The following is a 23,311-nucleotide window of genomic DNA, read 5'->3' as shown; positions in this document are numbered from 1 at the left end:
AAAATCCATGGAAAGTACATCAGTGTGAAAGGAGGGATATAAACTAAATTTCCCATTAATAGGCACACAATCTGCCTCTTTCTTCTGCAATGCTCTAACTGTCCATGGTATGAATTAAGAGAGAAAACACAAATATTGCTTATAGCCAGTGGTGATACTCAGCCGGTTCGCAACGGATTGAGTGAACCGGTAGCAAGAATTTGGTATGGGTCGCCGAACCGGTAGTAAGTTCTGGCTGGCCATGCCCCCCACCCAGTCGCCCTCCCGCCCGATACCCGTTCACCCCACCCACCTGCCTGACATTCGCTTAAAGTATTTCTTTATTTTCCCCTCACGATAATCAGCTGTAGATAAGATCAGCTGTGCTGAGATTCCCCTTGCTGAGGCCCAGGAAGGCAAAAAATGGAGGGAGGAGCTCAGGCCCTTCTCTATTTTTTGCCTTCCAAAGCCCCAGAGGAGCCTTGGGGGAGCAAAAACGCCCCCCAGAGGCTTCTCTGAGGCTAGGAATCTCCCAAAACAGAGCTTGGAGGGGTGCTGCATGCCCCTCCCATGCTCTGCTCCTTGTCTTCCTGAGCCTCAGAGGAGCCTTAGGAGAGCAAAAACGCCCCCCCCCCCCAAGACTCCTCTGTGGCTAAGAAGCTCCCAAAAACAGATGGGGGCTGCAAAAAATAAAAGCCACGCTTACCCAGTCACATGGCTACGCCCACCAAGCCACGCCCACAGAACCGGTAGTAAAAGTTTTTGAATACCACCACTGCTTATAGCTCAGTTCAGCAATCCTGGGTTCAGCACAGCCATCATCATGGATTCCTTGATAGGATTGTTATAGGGCCTTCCAACTTCTTCTTATCTTTCCAATTTTCTTGGTTATTAGATAGTAAAATACAAGCAATTACCCGAAGTACAAAAAAAGTACTTGTGGTACCTTTGTGGTACAGTTTTGGTTCTGAAAAGAAAAAAATCTTTCCACATACTGTTAGGATTAAAAGAAATGAGACCTAACAAAAAGGAGGAGAAATAGAGAACTGATAAAAACAAAAACCACCAAAAATTTACAAATGGGCCAGAATGCAATTTCAAACACTGTGTTGAGTGCACCTATGTTTAATCATATTATATCTCTTTTCTATAAGCTACACAGACTCCCAGTTGATTTCAAATTGCAATTAAATTTAACTTTAGAGCCCTACCTTGAAAAAGACCAGTGGACTTACTCCTCTCAGGACACACACACAACACACACACACACACACACACACACACATATATATATATATATATATATATATATATATATATATATATATATATATATATATATATAGTTTTTAGGTATTTTCCCCGTGATAGTAGTGGTGCTTTTAAAGTTGTAGCACGTTTCAGGAGAATCTCATCTGCCATCATCAGGCTTCTGTATTGTGTCCAGACGGACACAATACAGAAGCCTGATGATGGCAGATGAGATTCTGCTGAAACGTTGCTACAACTTTAAAAGCACCACTACTATCACGTGGGAAAATACCCGAACAAAGCTGAAGGCCATACATGTAAGTACCCGTGAAAACTTAAGAATATATATATATATATATATATATATATATATATATATATATATATATATATATATATATATATATATATGTATATGTGTGTGTGTGTGTGTGTGTGTGTGTGTGTGTGTGTGTATTTGAAATTCTTAACCTTAGACGAACCTATCTAAATCCCACCTTTTCAACATTCTTTAAAATTCAATAATGGTGAGTAACTGTCTTTTGCATCTGATTTTGGATCACGATTAACTTAAGACTCAGAAGGGTTGGGGAAACAAGAGATTGCATTGTTTAAGTATTTTGTTGTTATTGTTAATGATGATGTAGATAACTGTCTCGCATTTATATATTTCTTCTGGTTGTAAGCTGCTCCTTTGTATTCAGGTCTGGCCTCAGAATGATGATGTAGCACTTGGGGATGAAGATGCAACCCAGCAGCCCAGCACTGGAGGCCAAGATGGAGAAGACCTGCACAGCCACCATATATTTCCCTTTGGTGCTCAGGTAGGTGGGCACAAAACTCACCCAGACACTGCAGAAGACCAGCATGCTGAAGGTGATCAGCTTGGCTTCATTGAAGGCCCCAGGGAGTTTCCTGGCCAGGAAAGCTACTGTGAAGCAGATGGCAGCCAGGAAGCCCAGGTAGCTGAGGGTGATGTAGAACATAACAACAGAGCCTTCGTTGCATTGCAAGATAATCATTCCAGGCTGGGAATGGAGGTCAGAGTCAGGGAATGGGGGAGAAACTCCCAGCCAAATAAAGCAGATGATAATTTGAACAGCAGAACCAGAAAGGATGATGGAATTGGCCAAGCTCTTCCCTAGCCACCTCCTCACTTGGTTGCCTGGTTTTGTGGCCAGAAAAGCCAGCACCACCATGATTGTTTTGGCCAAGAGACAAGAAATGGCAACTGAGAAGATGATGCTGAAAACTATTTGTCGGAGAAGGCAGGTGACTTTCCTTGGTTGTCCAATGAATAGAAAAGGAGACAAGAAGCAAAGCAGCAAAGAGACCAGGAGAATGTAGGAGAGGTCCCGGTTGTTGGCTTTGACAATGGGAGTTTCTAGGTATTTAATGAATATGAGTAAAGCAAGGCCTGTGATGAGGAACAAGAGTAATGCAAATGAGATGAAGATGAAGCCTAGATGTTCTTCATAAGATAGGAAGTTTATAACTTTGGGAATACATTGGACTCGGTCCTTGTTTGGGTGTTTATCATCCGGACACGTGGTGCATTTTTCTGTATCTGATAAAACCAAAATACAATATATTTTAACATTCTGCCCTTTGCAGCCCTTTGGGACTACAGCTGTTAATAGGAGCAGTTTCAACGAAGCATTTGTTAAACACTAAACAACAACAAAATGAATCTCTCTCTTTGTCACACACACACACACACACACACACACCTATCTACCTCTATCTATCTATCTATCTATCTATCTATCTATCTATCTATCTATCTATCTATCTATCTATCTATCATCTTTCATCTATCTAGAATACAAAATTCTATCAAAATGGAGGAAGTCCTAGGACCTGAGTGATTTCCTCTGTAATATGCAGAGCTTTCATAGGAATCTACATTAGAGGAAAATAATGAATCAGTTAATCTTTTTAGGCACATTTCCTAGATCCTGCCAGATGGCACTTCTTAATATACAGGATTTAGAGTGAAGTTTGTCTTTTGAAATCTAATTGGCTGGCAGAGAAATCTAGTCCTGCAAATCAATCAGATTTGGCTATTGGCAGCAGTGGTAATATGGGTATAATGAGGTCAGAGGTGGTATTCAGCAGATTCTGACCAGTTCTGGAGAACGAGTAGTGGACATTTTGAGTAGTTCGGAGAACCAGCAAATACCATCTTTGACTGGAGATTATATCCTTCCCCTGCCACGCCCACCAAGCCATGCTCACAGAACCGGTAGTAAAAATTTTTGAATCCCACCACTGAATGAGGTGTATCCACAAGTATATACCCCTCATAATGAACTAGCAATACTTTTTCAGTGATCTTCAAATAGACTCTCACATAGAACACATTGTAATAATCATTCCAGAAAGCAAAACCTATGATCATTCAAGTTTCAAAGAACCCCGATGTTTCTAGAAAGATAAATGTGGGAGGACAGATCCAAATTAAAAAGCAGGAGAGATATTTCATCTGGCAGTAGTAAAGCTTGCCCCATCTTCCCACACCTTCGTATCTCTATCCAGCCCCTCCTTCAAAGTCTTTTTACTATTCCTCCATTTAGATAATAAATTCAGAATTTTTTTTATTATAGCCATAGACCAGAGACCAGAACAAATAAAGAAAATAAACAGCAATCTTTGCAAACAGCAATGGCTCATATCCCACATTTCCTAGTCGTACCACAACTAACTATAATGATCTACTGCATTTTGACTTTACAAAAGATAATGTAGAAAAGGCACTATGTCACCTAAAACCATCCCTATCTATTGGCCCCAATGGATTATGTGCATACTTCTCCACTGCCATAGCAGAACCCCTAAGCATAATATATGAGATATTATTCAGAACCAGCTCCTTACTGAACCTATGGTCCTTAGCAATGGTCATCCCTATCTTCAAAAAAGGTGACCCCAGCCTGGTTGAAAACTACAGACCAACCTTACTGTGTTGCATCACGTGCAAAATCATGGAATAAATCATTAACTAATCCATTACCCTCCACTTAGAGTCAAACAACCTACTCTCCCAAAAACAATTTGTTTTCAGGAAAAAAATGTCCTGCAATCTACAACTCCTGCACTGTAAAAACATATGAACTACTCTACTTGACCAAAGTAAAGCAATAGCCGCAATTTACATAGATTACATAGATGCAAAGCCTTTGATTCAGTGGTACACGGCAAACTACTGTTAAAACTAAACTCTTACGTCATTTCTGGTTCCCCTCATAAATGGATTCCTGTGTTCCTGTCAAACAGGCAACAAATAGTAAAAATAGGGAGCGCCATATCAAACCCTGCTCCAGTTAACAGTGGTGTTCCCCAAGATAGCATTCTAGGACCCACACTCTTTATACTCTACATAAATGACCTTTGCGATCACCATATAAGCAACTGCATCCTCTTCGCAGATGACGTAAAACTATTCAAAACCATCGACAATGCTACTGTCCTTCAAAGTGACCTTGATTATGTGTCTCAAAGGTCAAACAATTGGCAACTCCAAATCTCATCCAACAAATACTCTGTCCTACACATTGGTAAAAATAATCAGTACACTAAATAGAAACTAGGCAGATATGACCTCGTTGATGACCCTCACTCTGTCAGGGACCTTGGAGTACTCATAAATGACCTAAGCACCAGAGCTCATTGTAATAGCATTGCCAAAAAGGCGTTACAAGTTGTAAATCTAATCTTATGAAGCTTCTCCCCCGGTAATATTGAATTGCTAACTAGGGCATACAAAACCTTTGCTAGACCAATACTTGAATACAGCTCACCTGTCTGGAATTTGCACTGTATATCGGACATTAATACAATTGAATGAGTCCAAAAGTATTTCACGAGAAGAGTACTACACTCCTTTGCTCACAACAGAATACCTTACATCACCAGGGTTGAAATTTTGGGCTTAGACAACTACACCGCCTACAGTTGGACTTAAGTGTAGTACACAAAATTATCTGCTACAATGTCCTACCAGTCAATGACTACTTCAGCTTCAACTGCAACATTACAAGAGTACACAACAGATACAAACTCAATATAAACTGCTCCAAACTTGATTGCAGAAAGTATGACTTCAGCAACAGAGTGGTCAAAACCTGGAATGCACTACCTGACTCTGTTGTTACATCCTCTAACCCCCCTCTCCTTTATTGCCTCATTCCTAGGAGGTCTGTAAGGAGCGTGCATAAGTGCACCATCATGCCTACTGTCCCTGTCCTATTGTCCTCATTTATTCATACCTGCTATTTGTACTTACTCATGTTTATACTTATTCCTATTTATCTAGTAAGCAATTGACAAATCAAATAAATAAATAAAATTGTGCAATATGAAAATAAAAAAGGATCCTTGTGGTACCTCTGAGCTTGGTTGTTTTCTTGCAGACTTTTCATTACCCAAACCTGGTAACATCATCAGTACTAGTGATAAATAAGAAAACAATTGCAATTCAAACTGTCTTTTAACTTGCAATTTATTTCTTTGTTTGTTGTTTGCTCATTTATTTATTTATGTTCTATTACTGCCTATTTCATACAATATTCAAAAAATATTACAATTAAAAACCTGCAAATGTTTTAAAACACCCAGATTAAATGTATATAAGAGTAAAATACTTGGACAATTAGCAATATTGCCAGGAAATAGGCCCCTTAATGCATTCAACACCCCAGGCATCTGAACATATTCAGGTTTTTAAGGCCTTATGAAAGGCTAACAGGGTAGGGGCCATTTTCACCTAAGGGAGGATGTTCCACAAAGCAGGGGACACAACAGTTTTCACTCCCATGAAAATCCACTTCTGTGAGGCCTCTTCCTTCTTTTGGGTCACCCACCTTCCTGAGTGGAGATGGTCCCCTCTGGACATGGAACACAGTCGTAGCAGCAAACTGGCTCTCCTTCCCGCTTTTGCTTCACAAATCCAGGAAAACAATTTTCCACACATTTGGACTGAGGAAGAGACTAAGCAGAAAAACAAGGAACACCAAAGAAAATATGTTAGCACCAGCCATCTCTGAAATACGAGCAATACACTTGAAATACGAGCAAAAGTGACTGCTCAGTTTCTAGAACTATAGTGTTATGAGGTCATGTGAACGTGTCCCTGAAAAAATGTAAGTCAGGAATCTTTTCCTGGAGCACGTAGGACATGAGTACGAACCCTGTGCGCAAAAGGGATAAACCCCAGATAGCTATCCTAGCCAAGGTCCTTCTTATTGAAGAATTACAATAAGGTAACAACAACTGAAGAACAAACCCATATTTGTTATTACCTAAATTTTGAGTCTCCTTTTTCCCAGACAGATTTGAGGCAGCCTTCAATCAAGATGAAGAATTGCATTCAGGGGGTTTTCAGATGAGGTGTCCCCTTACATGTCAAAGCCCAAATCTAAGCAGCATTTCCTTTCACATTGTCTATCACATTACCTCAGGTATTGGGAAGGATTTTTCTCTGAGTCAAAGTCATGTTTCAGTGCTTCAGTTTTCTGGGTCAGAGCATTATCTCACATCAGACAAATCATTATGACTCTATGCCAGAGGTCTCCAAACTTTAAGACTTGTAGACTTCAACTCCCAGAATTCTCCAGCCAGCTATGTTGAAGTCCACAAGTCTTTATATCTTTTAATTTTATCCATTCAAACTCTTATTTAAGCTTCAATGTATACCTTTAAAATTATAGCATTCAATATAATACACAACTTCCAATCGAATTCTGCTTGGTACATTCTTAAAATGCACACTATATTCTTAAAAAGAAAAGATATATATATATGTAAATAAAACACACATTCCATTCCAATTCAATTCTATCATTAATATTCATTGAAATCTTAACATCTTTAACATTTCTTTTCAATTAAATATCGTATTTCCTTGGGGACACTTATAAACTTTCCATAGTTAATTCTTTTTTCTCTCTCCATATTTCTCACTTATATTTTTATAAATCATTAATAATAATTAAAATGTTCCCATTTAATTCTCTCATTCACTTTAATTCATTTATTTATTGACAAACATTCCACTACATTACAGTAAATATTTTATCCATCATTTTAGTCATATTTTCTAAATTTATTTCTGTTTGTAATATAACAATGCTATCTTATGTACCTTTGCAGAATCCCTTTTACAATTAAATTTTCACCCATTATCTCTAAACAAGTTTATGGTTACAATTCTTATATCTTTTCCCTGTTTCTCTATTTCTTGTCTTTTACAACTTTTTTCCTTACCTTCTTCCCCCTCTTCTTCTCCCTCCCCTTTTTACCCCCTCGTCTCTCTATTTCTAACTCTCTCATCTGTAATCCCCTCTTCTGTTGCTTTCTAATATTATACTTATCTTTCAAATTGTTCTTCTTCTTTTTGGTTGTTTTTTCTGGTCTTAAACCTTTCACTCTCTTTCCCCCCTTTCCTTTTTCCCCCCCACTTAAAATTAATTGATCATTAAAAATGGCTTCTTCTTGTTCTGCAAGCATTTCTTGTTGTTTCTCATAGTTCCAGATCTCCATTTCTAAGAATTGAAATACGAAGCCTAAAGAACCTCTCCCTTCTTGTGCATCTTCTTTCCATTTTTTAAGTTCCATTTTCAGTTCTTCTAAGAGTGATACCATTTAAAAGACTTTTAAACAACCACCCGGTTAATTTTAGTCATCTAGATGCAAAAACCAAAAATCACCAAATAATCCAAATAATCCAAGGCTGTTTCTTCTTGCTTCTTTTTTTCCACTTTCTCTTCCTGGGGTTCTATTATTTTGTTGCCAAGTTTCAGTTAAAATGTATCTTTGTGGAATCTTGTTAAAATTTCACTGTAAGTTCCTTTTAGTTACAGTTCCATTCCTTGGTTCCAGGCAGTCTCCTCCATTTTTCCAGATTCTGCCCTTTTATTCTTTTTTTTCTCCTTTCCTGCTTTTAAAAACTTTTAAATACCCAGAAATCTTTATTATCCCTTTGACTTTTATTTTCAGCTTAGATGCCTATTAATGTCAAAATGGATTTTTTTTTCAATTTCTTGCTTAAGTCTCTTGGCTGTCAGTATAAGGAAGGGAAGAAAAAAAAACCTAGTCCTTTCCCTTCTCTCTCTCCTTCGCAGCTTCAAAATCTTCTTTGGGAACAATATTATTTAATTTAAATTCCAGGGTACCTTACATTGTTGCTTTTTCAGTTTAACCCGGTCGACCAAACCTTTCTCTTCTTATCTTCCTCCTGCACATTCTTTTCCAGTTCAGTTCTTCTTTGAGGTGGCCATTTCTGACCATCACTGCAACCGCCTTCGGGAATGGGAGTAATGGCCAGCTGGGGAAGAGAGATGCAGCTCTCCTCGACCCTGCTGGCAGTCTCCCCCTTCTTCACCACATCTACGGGGTGGCTTAGCCCCGAAACCAGCCGGCTCGGGGCGCTCTGGCGGCGAGCACAGATCCAAACCACGCATGATCGCGGATTTCGGTCTGTCGCCAAAGAGACTCAAACCGGAAACGAAGTCCACAAGTCTTAAAGTTGCCAAGTTTGGGGACCTCTGCTCTATGCTATCTGAAAGTTTGGGACCTCCATCGTAGGAGCAGAAGGTCTATCTCAGTGGGGTGAAAGATTGAAATAGATAACTCTGGCTAGGTCTGTGTTGCTTAAAAATACCTTGCCCTGCCTTTTCATGGGATACTGACCCAACCAGGATAGGATAAATCCTAATTCCAATGCTTATTTCATACTGTGACCAATAGAACTTCTATTCAGTCTTGATTCAATTTCATCGAATTCAGTCCAAATTTGAATTCAAGCACCGTTCAACAAATTTGCCTTTCCTAGCACTTGAGGGTTTCTCTTACCATTTTCATGCAGCTTCTCCATTTCAACACTAAGCCATGGTGCCTAGGCTTAGCCCAATGAAATGGATCAGAACCCATTGGAAAACACAGGAAAGACACCACTCTTTCTCTTACCCGGTTATGCAATTTTAGCCATGACAGATGATCTTGGTTGACACGGAGTCTCTGTTTTTTAAAGGTCACCAGATCTTTTTTGACTAAATCCTTCTTGGGGAAAAACACCCAGCTAATGATCTTCAAATCAGCCTTTAAATCTCTGTTTTGGTCCAAGTACAGTACGTATGTGGAAACATTGAGAAACTCATTCTTCTCCAGAAAGGGATGGAACTAGAATGCGAAGATCCAGGAATTTTAAAAGCAGTAAACCTGGTAACTTATTCCTTTTTGTCTGTTCCCAGTTGAACCTTTCTTCTACAGTGATCTAACTTGTAAATATTCTTAGTTGGGAGAACAGGTTCCCAAAAATGGAAAAGAAAGGTTTACCAAAATTTATCAAATATACATTGACAATATATGCATTAAAAATAATTGACAAAATTTGTCAGTTAAAGGAAATATTTAGAGCATGTCATAGATTGCACAAACAGAGAGAATATTCATCAAGTCTTTGAAACAACAGGATGATTAACAGAAAGCATGGATTTGTCAAGAAAAGAGTTGCCAGGCTAATCTCCTCACATGTAGACCAGATTGGAACAGGCCCCAATGAGTGAATTCTACTTTATGGCTACATTAAGATAATATTTATTTATTTATTTATTTAGCCATCCATGTAGAATAGAATGGAATGGAATGGAATGGAATGGAATGGAATAGAATAGAATAGAATAGAATAGAATAGAATAGAATAGAATAGAATAGAATAGAATAGAATAGAATAGAATAGAATAGAATAGAATTCTTTATTGGCCAAGTGTGGTTGGACACACAAGGAATTTGTCTTGGTGCAAATACTCTCAGTGTACATAAGAGAAAAGATACATTCATTGAGAGTCAAGAATCATAAGGTACAGCACTTAATAATAGTCATAGGGCACAATAAGCAATCAAATCATACTAGGAAACAGTCAATATAAATCGTAAGGATACAAGCGACAAAACTACAGTCATATAGCCACAAGTGAGAGGGGGTGGGTGATAAGGAGTGATGAGAAGATTAACAGTAATAGTAGTGAAGACTTTGTAAATAGTTGAACAGGGTTGAGGGAATTATTTGTTTAACAGAGTGAAGGCGTTTGGGGAAAAACTGTCCTTGTGTCTAGTTATTGCATCTCTTTGTCTGTCTATCAAATTTAGCCATTCATCTCACAGTGTGACAAGAGTGCATGTCTGAAATTGCAAATGTCCCAATACTTTTTTTACAATCTGAGAAGCTAGGAAGGATCTTTTCAGAATTTCTCTCTGCCTATTATTTAGTTGGGGGCTCCCCACCCCTTTTCTCTGATGACACAAACTTCAAATCTCAACAAATAAATGCTCTGTCTTACATATTGGCAAAAAAAATCAGAAAATAAAATACAAGCTGAATAGTCAAGATCTTGTTGATGACCCAAGCTCTGTAAAGGACCTTGGAATACTCACCTCTAATGATCTAAGTGCACTGCAACTACATAGCCAAAAAGGCATTAAGAGTTGTTAACCTAATCCTACGTAGCTTTTTCTCTGGTAATATCACACTACTAACCAGAGCATACAAAACATTTGCTAGACCAATACTCGAATACAGTTCATCAGTCTGGAACCCATATTACGTATCTGATATTAGCACAATTGAGAAAGTCCAGAAATATTTCACAAGAAGAGTTCTGCACTCCTCTACTCGTTGTAGAATACCTTATGCCACCAGACTTGAAATTCTAGAACTAGAAAACCTTGAATTACGCCGTCTTCGGTCTGATTTAAGCATGGTATATAAAATCATACATTGCAATGTCCTACCTGTCAATGAATACTTCAGCTTCAACCATAACAACACAAGAGCACACAATAGATACAAACTCAAAGTTAACCGCACCAAACTTGATTGCAGGAAATACGACTTCAGCAATAGAGTGGTCAATGTCTGGAATACTCTACCCGACTCTGTAGTTTCTTCCCAAACCCCAAAAACTTTAACCTTAGACTATCTACTATTGACCTCACCCCTTTCCTAAGAGGTCTGTAGGGGAGTGCATAAGCGCACCAACGTGCCTACCGTCCCTGTCCTATTGTTTCTCTTATTCTTCTTTTATTTTTCTTATATGTACCCATTTCATGTATTCACAACTATGTATACACTTATACTTATTATCTTGTAAACAATTGGCAAATCAAATAAATAAATAAATAAAATAAATAAATAATAGATTGTGGGAATGTTAATGATATAACTTGATTTCAACAAAGCATTAATGAAATAACTCCTGATGTGATTATTAGGAAGGTAGTTAAATGAGGGCTGGATGGTATAACAATTAAATGAATAATACTGTCTTTAAAATTGTGTACTTCACAAAGATGAAGCTTCTAGAAAAACACTTATGATTTCCTGATAGAGAAAAGTGCATAAGTAAAATCCAGTAGAAACTTTTTTGAAGCAGTAGTGTTTTAATTTTATTTTATTTGATAACAATCCTAAATTTAATTTCATAATAATGTTATTAATGATTTGGATGAAATGGGATTAAATGGCTACCGTTTGGTAGCTGATATCAAATTGGGTGTCTAAATGTATAAGTTAGAGCCAGGTAAAACATTCAAAAACACATCTTCATGATTTATCAAAATAGGCTGGAAAGAATCGAAAGGAATTTAAGAGAGAGAGAGAGAGAAAGAAAAGAGAGAGAGAGAGAGAGAAGTACAAAGGCTTCTATATGGAAGAAGAAAAATGAAATGCAGAGCAAGAAGGGTGAGAGATTCCAAACTTGATATGAATATTTGTGAAAATGATCTCAAAATAGTAGTTGATTGGAAACCAGATGTGAGTTGGCAGTAAGATGCATGTGGAAAGAAGGCAAATGCATCCATAAGAATCTAGAGGAAGTCAGTATTCTAGTTTGGGGGGATCCCAACTCAAGTACCAGGCAGTGGTGGGATTCAATTTTTTTTTACTAGTGGTTCTGTGGGTGTGGCTTGGTGGGTGTGGCATGGAATGGCTTGGTGGGCATGGCAGGGGAAGGATACTGTAAAATCTCCATTTCCTCCCCATGCCACTAACCTGCTTTCCAGCTCCATTCTCCTATATAGGGCAACAAAAAAAGACCCAGCCAATCAGCTGGGACTCGGGAGGCAGATAATAGATGGGGGTGGGGCCAGTCAGAGGTGGTATTCCAAACTACTCAAAATTGCCACTACCAGTTCTCCAGAACTGGTCAAAACCTGCTGAGTACCACCTTTGGTACCAGGTCTCCTTGGAGGCACCATGCTTGGAGAAGACATTGCACAACACCTAGATCAGCTTTAGGGAAGGGCTATGAAGGCAAGAATGAGCTCAAAGGAGGCTGCTGTTAGCCTTGAGGAAAGGCAAGAGCCATGTTGATCTACTAAAGTGGAAAATCAGAAGGAATCTGGGAACACCTTTTTCAACGAATAAAATCTCTTAGCTGGAAACTACAACAGTCTTCCAATTGTTAAAAGATGATACACAAAAGCTTAAATTCTGTTTCCTGCTATTGCAGATTGTGAGGCACCATAAGATCATAAACTCAGCCAGGAGATTACGGCTGAAGGAGAGGAAAAACATCCTAAAAAGAGAAGTAGCTTTAGAGTTGAGAAAGTAAAACAGAGAAGTATGGTTTCCCTTCCACTGATAGTCTTAATGCTATGACTGACAAGCCAGAAAAGGTTTAACTGGGATTCCTGAAGAAAGGAGAGATTGAGCTAGGTGGTTGAATGGGCTCCTTCAAATTTATGAAGGTAAAATTCTAAAATTAGTCATCATAAACTCATAATTACAGGAATGTATTTTAAAATGCATGCATCCTTTTTTAAATTAGCACTATTTAACATCGAACTATATCTCTCACAGTGCCTGAAAATCATCACCGAACTGATTAGATTGGCCAAACTTGTTGGCCTCCTGTAACTCGAGTAGATTGATATAGTTCCCTTGCTTCTCTTTGGATTCCTTCTCAAAAGGATCTAAGTTGAATGGATCCTTGTTGGGAGTTCATACCTGCCATGGCTGCAGCCTTGGAGACCCCAACCTGTCTTCACTCTCCTTCCTTCTCCTCCTGGATCTGGAGGAATACGCAGCATTCAAGACATGGGCCAGAGTCTGAATGACACTGTGAAAATGATGGAAATTATTGACCCACATCATCATGGTTCTTTTTGCTTGGGTCTCCAGTGGTGCTTTCTCCGTGCATCTTTTCCGGCCTTTGGCAGAAAAGACGTGCTTTGAAAAAGAACAGTGAAATGTCTGGTCTCTAAAGGGTGGATCCAGAAAGAAATCGGGCTCATAGGCATCATTTGGTCGCCTTTCTTTTCTCTCAAAGTCAACAGTCCAGATACTATTCACATATTTGAGAGCTCTGTGCTCTTTCAATGGATATAGTCCGATGAGTGTTGTGATCCAGACTTTCCCTTCAATGGGTCCTGGCAAACGCATAAGTGTAAAATGGAAAGGAAGAATTCTCTCCAAAACAGCACCATATTCTATGTAGTGAACAAAGACGTTGACTTGCCTCCACTTAGAGAGGGCATCCCTGAGGGGTACTGTGAGTTGAATTGTCGATAATCGTTGTGACATAACAACACAAATTCCATTCTTGACAAAAAAAGGAATAAAACTCCTCATGAAATTCTCTCCGTTCTCCGTGTCGGAAGCAAAGAGACCAACCAAGGTCCATCTGAAGTGGAGGAGCACTTGGACAATTTCTGGGTAGAGGAACCCTTTTTTTGGGAAAAGCCGGTGGTAAAAGGGCAATTGACTTTTATCGTGCAGCAACTCTGAAAATAAATCAAAACTGATCTGAAAAAGCAACAAAGAATGCTGTGTTATATTTGGAATCAGATCCCATTCCAAAATATCAGCTTTACAGAAATCCAATTTTGTTTTCAAAAACCTATCTGAGTAGTTTATTGTCATTCCATCATTTTGTCCATATTCGTGTCAGATGTACCGACAAAGTCTAGCCTGAGGGTGTATCTGGATTGGAAGGATTTGTGAGTGAAACATTAAACAATACTGTATATAATAATAGATAAAAGAAAATAGCACTAGTGCTTAGACTTATATAACGCTTCACAGAGCTTTATAGCCCTCACTAAGCAGTTTACAAAGTCACCATATTGCCTCCAACAACCTGGGTCCTCATTTCACTGATGTTGGAAGGATGGAAGGCTGAGTCAACCTTAAACTGGTGAGAATCGAACTGTCAAACAGCTGGCAGTTGGCAGTCAGCAGAATTAGCCTGCAGTACTGTATTCTAACTACTGTGCCACCATGACTCTTATAAAATAAGCTAAAAAGAATAAGAATAAAGAATGCATATCATATTTTTGTATCACCCCTATGGCAATTAGATCTGCAAATCTCAACTTAAATGTGTTGTTCAAATAAAAAGCCATATTATATGTATTTTTTGAATTTTCAACAAACAGGAAATATGCTGTTTTAATATAAGGATCCCAATAGGTTGTTCATCTAAACTGCAGTTGAAGATACTGATCTCTTTCTTATACAATTGATCTTCAAATAATAAATGTGTTTTATCTATCTCTGGAGTTACGTAAATACAAGTCTGTTCACTATAAGAGTTTTGATTAAATCTTTCATATTTAAACCTTCTCTCCAGCTTCTCAGACCTTGCTTGAGTAAATACCATCTTAAGATGTTTTGGCATGGCTGTTTTGAAAAATTTGACAATTTGGAAATACATTTATAGCAGCTCATCCATTTTAATGTGCCATTGTTATTGAAGATGTCTGTATCTTTCTCTGCTTCAATATCTGATTCTTTTGTGCAGCAAGTTTTTAGTTTGTTCTCCAGTTGCATAGGAAAGCCACAATTCTTAATATTATTTTTCAACTATACTAGTCAAGAAGTCATTAATGGAAATTTTGTCTCTTCTACCCTGTTTCTCCAACAATACGGCCTCCCCCAATAGGAAGTCCCAGCATGTTTTATAGGCATGAAATGAAATTAAGCCCCTCCCCCAAATTAAGGCCTATATTAAAATATGAAATGGGGGAAATGGCGGGGGGCTTGCTGTTAGGAAGTACTTTTGTTGCACACCCAGATATGGTGCTGCCTGCGTTGACCCTGATACAAAGTGCCCCACCAACGCCGAGGTCAACATCCAAGCTGTCGCCGCCCGCCCCCTAAGATGCAAGGGGGGGGAATTAAGTCACCCCTGAAAAGACAGCCTAGCCGTTTTTTCGGGGCTCAAAAAAAAAATAAGACCGGGTCTTATTATATGAGAAACACGGTAAAAGATGGCATTTGGGAGTCTGTCGGTTTCCATAGATTTATGTAACACCGATAATTGGGCATTGGATTTTGAGGTACTACACATTGAGACAGAATTTTGAGGTACTATACTGCAAGCTTTCCTCAATCTAAATGTAGTTCCACTGAAGACCAAATTTGGAGTGCTCTTGGACAGCCAAAATTCTGCTTGTTCTTCAGCAAGAAATTATTTTTTCATCTACCCACTCTCAACTCTACTCAAGAGGATCTGAGCATATATTTTAACCACAACATCTATTAGACAATGGACCCATAATTGCTAGGGTCCTTCTCTTCCATTTTTAATATATGGAAAAGTACTAGTGCCACCTTCAACCCACCTGGATATGATAAGAATTATTGATATGGCTAAATGAACCTACCAATAGAGGAAAGCACCACTGGGGATATTTTTTTAAAAGTTTAGCTACTAAAAAGCCCTCCTGGGGGGGGGGGCTGTATTTTTCTTCAAACCTTTCACAATGAACTTCATCATGAACATTTTAAGGCAAAATTTGTTGACATACTGGGTAATATGCTTATATTTTTTTAAAAAATAAAGTGGTTAATTAATCATAGTGGTTCTTTCAAGTTCATAAAACATATGTGTTTATCAACTATGGGTAAGAAAATCCATCTGGTGGATTCTTCTAATGAATCTGGGATTTGCTTACCATTGAACATGTCTGTATTTTTATTAAGATTATGTACAAAATATGAGCTCGCCATCTCTGCTTCACCTTCCTTTTGTCCAGAAGAGCCTTTGATTAAACACAGAGCCTCTTCTCACCTTCTGAAGTGTGAGATCCAAAGCAATGACGATGATGTCGTGAGAGGATATCACTGCTTTGATCCTTGCCTGCTAAACACTGTGGATCCCAATCCCTAAAAATGACACCTACAATGGCCATGGTAAGAAGCAGTTCCTCAGTTCTGAAGTGAAAGTATCACATAACAATCCATCACCCCACTCAATTTACCTATAGAAAAGTACACATACAAACCTGAGGGATTTTGTAGGTGCCTCCTAATGTTGACATCTGAATGGAGATGTCTTCAGGAGCTGCATCAACAAGAGTCAAAATGTTGTCCTTTCTTCCACAGCTATAGTTGGGAACGTTGGCTTCTCCAGTAGAGAGCATGTCTAGCAACGCTTCTGAAGTACCAAGTATGTTCAAATAGTTGTCATGGATGTTGTAGCCAAATGTGAGATTTTGCAGAAGCTGGGGAGTCTTGTTGACCACTTGAATATTAAAAATGTAGCGTAGTATTCTTAACTTATCAAAAGGAAAACTAATGTAAAAAAATGTTCATGTTATTATCATCAATGGAAACAACAAAATCCTTTTTTTCAATTTAGTTCTCCTTGTCTCCATAAGCCTTTAGTCTTAAGCCAATACCAGAGGCAAATGACAGTTACCCAGCACTATTTCATTTCAATCAGTGTTTAGGGGAGATGGGATGAGATGGGATGGTTTCCCATTAGGATTAAAAATCACAAATAAATAATTCTTTGCAGCAGTACTAATTCTCATCTGCCAAAGTAACCAGAATTCAAAACCATTCCATCCTTAAAGTAGAAACATTGAGCCCTTATGATCCAGTGATTAAACTGCAGTATTGCAAAGCAAACTCTGCCCACAACCAAGAGTTCCATGTTGGCATGATTCAGCCTTGCATCTTTCTGAGGTTGGTAAACTGAGGACTCAAATTGTTGAGGGCAATATGCAATTAATGCTTCTACTTGTAAACTACTTAGAGGGAACTGTTAAAACTCTATGGAAAAGTATACAAGCTAAATGCTATTGCTATTGCTATTGTTGAAATGGCAAGAGGCCATTTCATAAGTAACCCAGAAAAGCAATTCTAATATCAAGTCAGATTCTGTTCCTTATAGGATCAGCCACTGAACAAGCAATTATAAATATGGAAATGGCCTAGGCAGTGGCAACTACAACCCATTCAATAACTCAGTTGAAATTCAAGTGATAGGTCAGGACTGGATGGAGAATAGTATATAATCTGGATGGATTTGACTTTTTTTTCCTACGAAATAAGACAAAGGAGAGATGCAATGGGAATCAAAACAATTCAAAAAATTAGACAGGTCCTGCAATGAAGGCATAAGTGGAATAAGAAAAGAAAGAGAGTGTTCAGAACCATGAAGGGAGGAAATGTAATCCATCGGTTTGAATGACTTACAATTCAGGCTGACTAGAAGGAGCCATGTTGAAAGGCAACGTTGGCGTACGTGATATTTTAGTTCCAGTAGTGATCATACTAATGAGATGGTCTCCCGGCCTGTAATAGCTCCATTGTTTTTTTCCATCCTGGTGCTCGAAATTCAGGGAGCACTTTATTCTCAGCTTCCCAGAGACTATCTGGGACACCAGCAGCATCAGAAGTAGGAGGTCCATAATTCATAGGGCTGAATCAATCCCCTTCCTGTTTCGAATAAAAGAACAGCAAGGAGAGTTAGTTGAATTCAAAGCACCTTCACAATATGGAAATTCTAGCGGCTTTCATGATTCAGACAAAGGCAAACTGAGCTTTATCCAGAGAGAAAAGGTACACACAAGAACTAAATCTCTGCCTATCCTTTAATTTGTACCACAAGGAGCAGGGCTTGAAGCATTTATCAATTTTCTGATGCAAGATCAGGATGCAAGATGGTGCTTCAGGGTGATGTTTACCTCAAAGAGAGTCACTGATGCAAGATCAGGATGCAAGATGGTGCTTCAGGGTGATATTTACCTCAAAGAGAGTCACTAGAGAAGTACCAGAAGAGTCCTCAAAGCCAAGAATTGTTAAAATTACAGTGAGAAGCAAATTCTCCTCTGGGAAGCCTAAACTTCTTAGGGCTACATTTGCAAAGGAGTAGCTGGAGAAAAGTATGTTACTGAAAATAAATCAATCACAAATCCATCCCTTGGGGCATTGTTCTGTAATGGTTGTGGTCCTTTCCTGTCAGGTCTAATGCAGACAGTTGATGCTGGAGGAAGTAGTTCACCACCCAAATTAAATTAATCAGAAAAGAGCTGGAGGTCATCTAGTCCAACCCCCTGCAGGAGTCCTTATACCATTTCAGGAAAGTGGCTGTCCAAATTCCTCTTGAGCTTTTTAAGAGGAGTCTGGACAGCCACTTTTCTGAAATGGTATATAAGTGTTGTGTTCACCTTGTTGTTTTTTTTGTATATCTTCTGAAGTCCAGCTGACATCAGAATAATGACTTCAACTGTCCTTTAAGGTGGTATCTTGTCTTAAGAGGCCACTGGAGACAATGTCAGCCAGAGCTATAGAGTTTGGGGACATTCTGATGGCATTTAAGTCAATGGTGGGATTCAAAAAATTTTACTACCAGTTCTGTGAGTGTGGCTTGGTCGGCAGGGGTTGCTTGGTGGGCATGACAGGGGAAGGATACTGCAAAATTCCCATTCCTTCCCCACCCCACTAACCTACTTTCCAGTTCTGTTATCCTGTGCAGTGCAACAGAAGAAGACTCAGCTGATCAGCTGGAACTCAAGAGGCAGAGAATAGATGGGAGGGTGGCCAGTGGTATTTGCCAGTTCTCCAAACTACTCAAAGTTTCTGCTACTGGTTCTCCAGAACTGGTCAGAACCTGCTGAATACCCAACTCTGATTTAAGTGCTGTCTGTCTTCTAATGGCAAGGAAGCAGTCAGTAGCCTTGAACCCTGTCTAATGTTAAGAGTAGGACCTGCTTGTGGTTTAATTTTCTATTAGATCTCCATGAATCCTAAATTGGAGCTGATTTTAAAATTGCTTGTGACTGAAGTGAAATTTTATTTCCCATTATTTCTAGAAATGATAATTTTTGGATGAAAGTTGACTAAGAACAGGAAAATGATAGCCAGCATGGACTGTACCACTTGCTTAATAGGGAGAAAGTTATTGGGTGGATTGAACTTTTTTTAAAAAAAATTCCTTGAGGTTCTCTCTATAGTCTTCCATATTTGTGTAAGCACTGAGAAACTTTATATTTTGGAGGTAGGGGTTTGTTTGTTTTTTTGCTTTACTAAATATAAGAGGGCTATGAGCTGTGATGGTGGCAATTTTCTCTGCATGGTCCTGATTTCTTGTTATACCCTGCTAAAATGATTTAGGGAGACTTTGTGGTCCCTCTTTTTCTGTGAGAACATTTGGTAATTGAGGCCCCTTTGGCCTATGCATCTCTGAGACTGTGTGTGAATTTCCCCCACCCTCAAAGTTGGGAGGACGCCAGAACCCAGCGAAGACGTGACATACAAAGATAATGCATGCTTTGCTTCCAGCAAGGTGCTGTGTGCAAACACCCTTTTAAAATCCTGTTTCCCCAGCTGCAGCTAATGAAGTGAATCAGGGCCTTTTTCTCCCCCGTAACCCACATTGCTCCCTTATCCATTCCTCCCTGCGTGCCCTAGGATGAAGAGGGGGTGGGCCTGGGTCTTCCTCTGAATGCCCAGCCAGACTGTGTCCTTTCCCAGTTTCCTCCACAGCCACTGGAGCCCACTCCCTGTCAGCTGTTCAACCTCCCCCTTGGAATCAGATTCCAACAGGGGCATGACACATGTGCTTTATCAGTAGAAATCCAAAATAGGGAAACAAATTGATGAAAACCTTGACACCCCTCCTGTGCCCCTCTGAATTAAATGTGCTGTTTTTCCATACAGAATCTCAATTAGAACTAATTTCATCCACCTTTCTGATCATTTCCACAATGAGGTCAACATTTAATCTCATGTATCACCCATACATGTGTTTTTTTGCCCACTTGCTCTCCTTTCCCCTAAAGCTGATGGCAGGATGTCAGCAAGGCACCAAGCTGAAGATGGCACAGTTGATAGCTTCATTCAACCACAAGTACCGGCCTAGAATTTTAAAAGTGTATTATTTTAGACAACACATCCTTTTTCAATTAAACCAATGCCCTTGGAAACTAGGGAAGACTGATTTATTTGGTCACCTTACCCCAAATCTCAAGGCAAACTGACCTTGGCACTGATGGAGACCTTTGACAGAATATCAACACAAAGTCTTCAATATCTTCATAAACGACTTAGATGAGGGAATAGAAGGGGAACTCACCAAATTTGCAGATGATACTAAGCTGGCAGGAATAGCTAACACCCAAAAAGATAGGCTCAAGATCCAGATGGATCTTGACAGACTAGAACACTGGGCCGTATCTAACAAAATGAAATTCAATGTAGAGAAAAGTAAAGTCCTGCACTTAGGCAAGGAAAATAAAAAAAACACATATAGACTGGGTGAAACCAGGCTCAATAGCAGTAACTGTGACAGGGATCTTGGAGTCTTGGTGGACAACCAGCTAAATACGAGCCAACAGTGTTAGATATTGCAAGTGAAGCATAGGCTTCTCACATATCCAGCAAAGAGGTGGGAAAATAGAGAGCTGGGACTGACCCAGCCCCTTGACAGCTCCCTATAAAAGAGGGAGCTGTCAGACAGGCCTTTGCTGGGTTGTTTCTGTTCTGTTACAATAAAGAGCTGCTGTTACTTAAAGATATGGCTCCAGTCTCTTCAGTCTCCCACTATTCTACAGTGTACAGCAGCAGCCAAAGAAGCTAATGCAATCCTAAATTGCATTAACTGAGAGATACAATCGAGATCAAGTGAGGTACTAATACCACTCTATAAAGCCTTAGTAAGACCACACCTAGAGTACTGCATCCAGTTTTGTTCACCCCACTATAAAAAAGATGTTGAGACTCTAGAAAAAGTGCAGAGAAGAGCAACCAGGATGATTAGGGACTGGAGACTAAAACATATAAAGAACAGTTAAAGCAGGGGTCTCCAAAATTGGCAACTTTAGGACTTGTGGACTTCAACTCCCAGAATTCCTCAGTCAGTCGTGCTGTCTGCTGTCTTAGTGGACAACCAGCTAAATATGAGCCAGCAGTGTGCAGCAGCCGCCAAAAAAGCTAATGCAATCCTAAGTTGCATTAGCAGAGGGATACAATCGAGATCAAATGAGGTATCAAGTGAGATGTTGAGACTCTAGAAAGAGCACAGAGAAGTATAGTATATAAAATCATACATTGCAATGTCCTACCTGTCAATGAATACTTCAGCTTCAACCATAACAATACAAGAGCACACAATAGATACAAACTCAAGGTTAACCACACCAAACTTGATTGCAGGAAATAAGACTTCAGCAACAGAATGGTCAATGTCTGGAATACTCTACCTGACTCTGTGGTTTCTTCCCCAAACCCCAAAAACTTTAACCTTAAGACTGTCTGCTATTGACCTCACCCCTTTCCTAAGAGGTCTGTAGGGGGCTTGTATAAGCGCACCAACTTGCCTACCATCCCTGTCCTATTGTTTCTTTTAATTTTTCTTATATGTATCCATTTCATGTACTCATAACTATATTTATACTTATATCTACTATCTTGTAAGCGATTGATAAATCAAATAAATCAAATCAAAAGGAAATAAAAAGGCACTGACTTCCGACTTGCTTTAGCACAGTAGAAGATAGTAACATTACAACCACAACTTTTTGCTTTTACAGTATGAACAAGCCATTTCTGTAACAATAAGCCTATCTAGTTAAAAACAAAAACAAAATTTCATTTCATTTTTTTTTCATCGCAAGCACAAAATCCGGAAACTATTTCAGAATAGAAACAAGGTTAGATATAGTCTCTTCTTTGGATAAAAGAATTGATTGGTAGACACCAACATGCCTACTGTCCCATTGCCTCTTTATTTTTCTTATATGTATCCATTTCATGTATTCATAACTATGTTCATACTTATACCTGTTATCTTGTAAGCAATTGACAAATCAAATAAATATAAATATAATATCTTTGCTTCTCTGATGGTTCTCCTTTTCCTTTGGGTTCCTACTCAAAAGAAACTAAGTTTAATGGATCTTTGTCAGGACCGCCATACCTGCCAGGGCTGCAGCATTGGAGCCCCCAAACAATCTTCACCCCCCTTTCTTCTCTTCCTGCATCTGGAGGAATAGGCAGCATTTAAGGCATGGGCCAGAACCTTAATGGCATTGTAAATATAACAGATAACAGATAATCAGAGTTGGAAGGGACCTTGTAGGTCATCTAGTCCAACCCCCCACCCAAGCAGGAGACCCTACATCATTTCTGATAAATGGCAGTCCAATCTCTTCTTGAAAGTCTCAAGTGATGGCGCTCCCACAACTTCCGTGGGCAAGCTGTTCAAATGGTTGATTGTTCTCACTGTCAGAAAGTTTCTCCTTATTTCCAGGTTAAATCTCTCCTTGTTCAGTTTCCATCCATTATTCCTTGTCTGGCCTACAGGCACTTTAGAAAATAGCTTGACTCCTTCCTCTCTGTGGCAGCCCCTCAAATATTGGAAGATTGCTATCCTGTCTCCCCTGGACCTTCTCTTCACTAGACTAGCCAAGCCCAGTTCCTGCAACCGTTCTTCATATGTTTTAGTCTCCAGTCCCCTAATCATCCTGATTGCTCTTCTCTGCACTTTTTCTAGTCTCAACATCTTTTTTATAATGTGGTGACCAAAACTGAATGCAGTCCTCAAGGTGTGGTCTTACTAAGGCTTTATAGAGTGATATTAGTATTTCCCTTGATCTTGACTGTATCCCTCTGTTAATACAACTTAGGATTGCATTAGCTTTTTTGGCTGCTGCTGCACACTGCTGGCTCATATTTAGCTGGTTGTCCACTAAGACTCCAAGATTCCTCTCATAGTTAATGCTATTAAGCCTGGTTTCACCCAGTCTATATGTGTACTTTTGGTTTTTCTTGCCTAAGTGTAGGACTTTACTT

At 39.2% G+C, this 23,311-nt stretch overlaps 1 protein-coding gene across 1 annotated transcript; it reads right to left on the bottom strand.

Moving 5' to 3' along the window:
* Nucleotides 1-1,676: 1,676 nt before the first annotated feature.
* Nucleotides 1,677-18,122, bottom strand: LOC113419264 (vomeronasal type-2 receptor 26-like). The gene is made up of 6 exons (XM_087952915.1): nt 17,714-18,122; nt 16,516-16,804; nt 13,235-14,032; nt 9,196-9,408; nt 6,093-6,219; nt 1,677-2,797 (listed from the first exon to the last, which is right to left on the bottom strand). The coding sequence occupies exons 1-6, from the start codon at nt 17,926-17,928 to the stop codon at nt 1,893-1,895; spliced, it is 2,547 nt and encodes an 848-aa protein (XP_087809041.1). The 5' UTR covers nt 17,929-18,122; the 3' UTR covers nt 1,677-1,892.
* Nucleotides 18,123-23,311: the final 5,189 nt, after the last annotated feature.

Source organism: Notechis scutatus, chromosome 2, assembly GCF_049901735.1.
Source record: "Notechis scutatus isolate UNSWTSFEM ecotype Mainland chromosome 2, rNotScu1.2, whole genome shotgun sequence".
Classification (NCBI taxonomy): Eukaryota; Metazoa; Chordata; class Lepidosauria; order Squamata; family Elapidae; genus Notechis; species Notechis scutatus.
Note: the sequence above shows the minus strand (reverse complement) of the source record. Positions and strands in the feature narration are given on the sequence as shown.

Excerpts from the sequence above, each read along its gene's own strand:
- LOC113419264 (XM_087952915.1), bottom strand. The coding sequence starts at position 17,928 with ATGGACCTCCTACTTCTGATGCTGCTGGTGTCCCAGATAGTCTCTGGG. Across the intron at positions 16,805-17,713 it reads CCTTCTAGTCAGCCTGAATT|TTTTCCTTTTGATAAGTTAA; the intron begins GTAAGTCATTCA and ends TTTTTACATTAG. Across the intron at positions 14,033-16,515 it reads GCACCTACAAAATCCCTCAG|ATCAGTTTTGATTTATTTTC; the intron begins GTTTGTATGTGT and ends TTGCTTTTTCAG.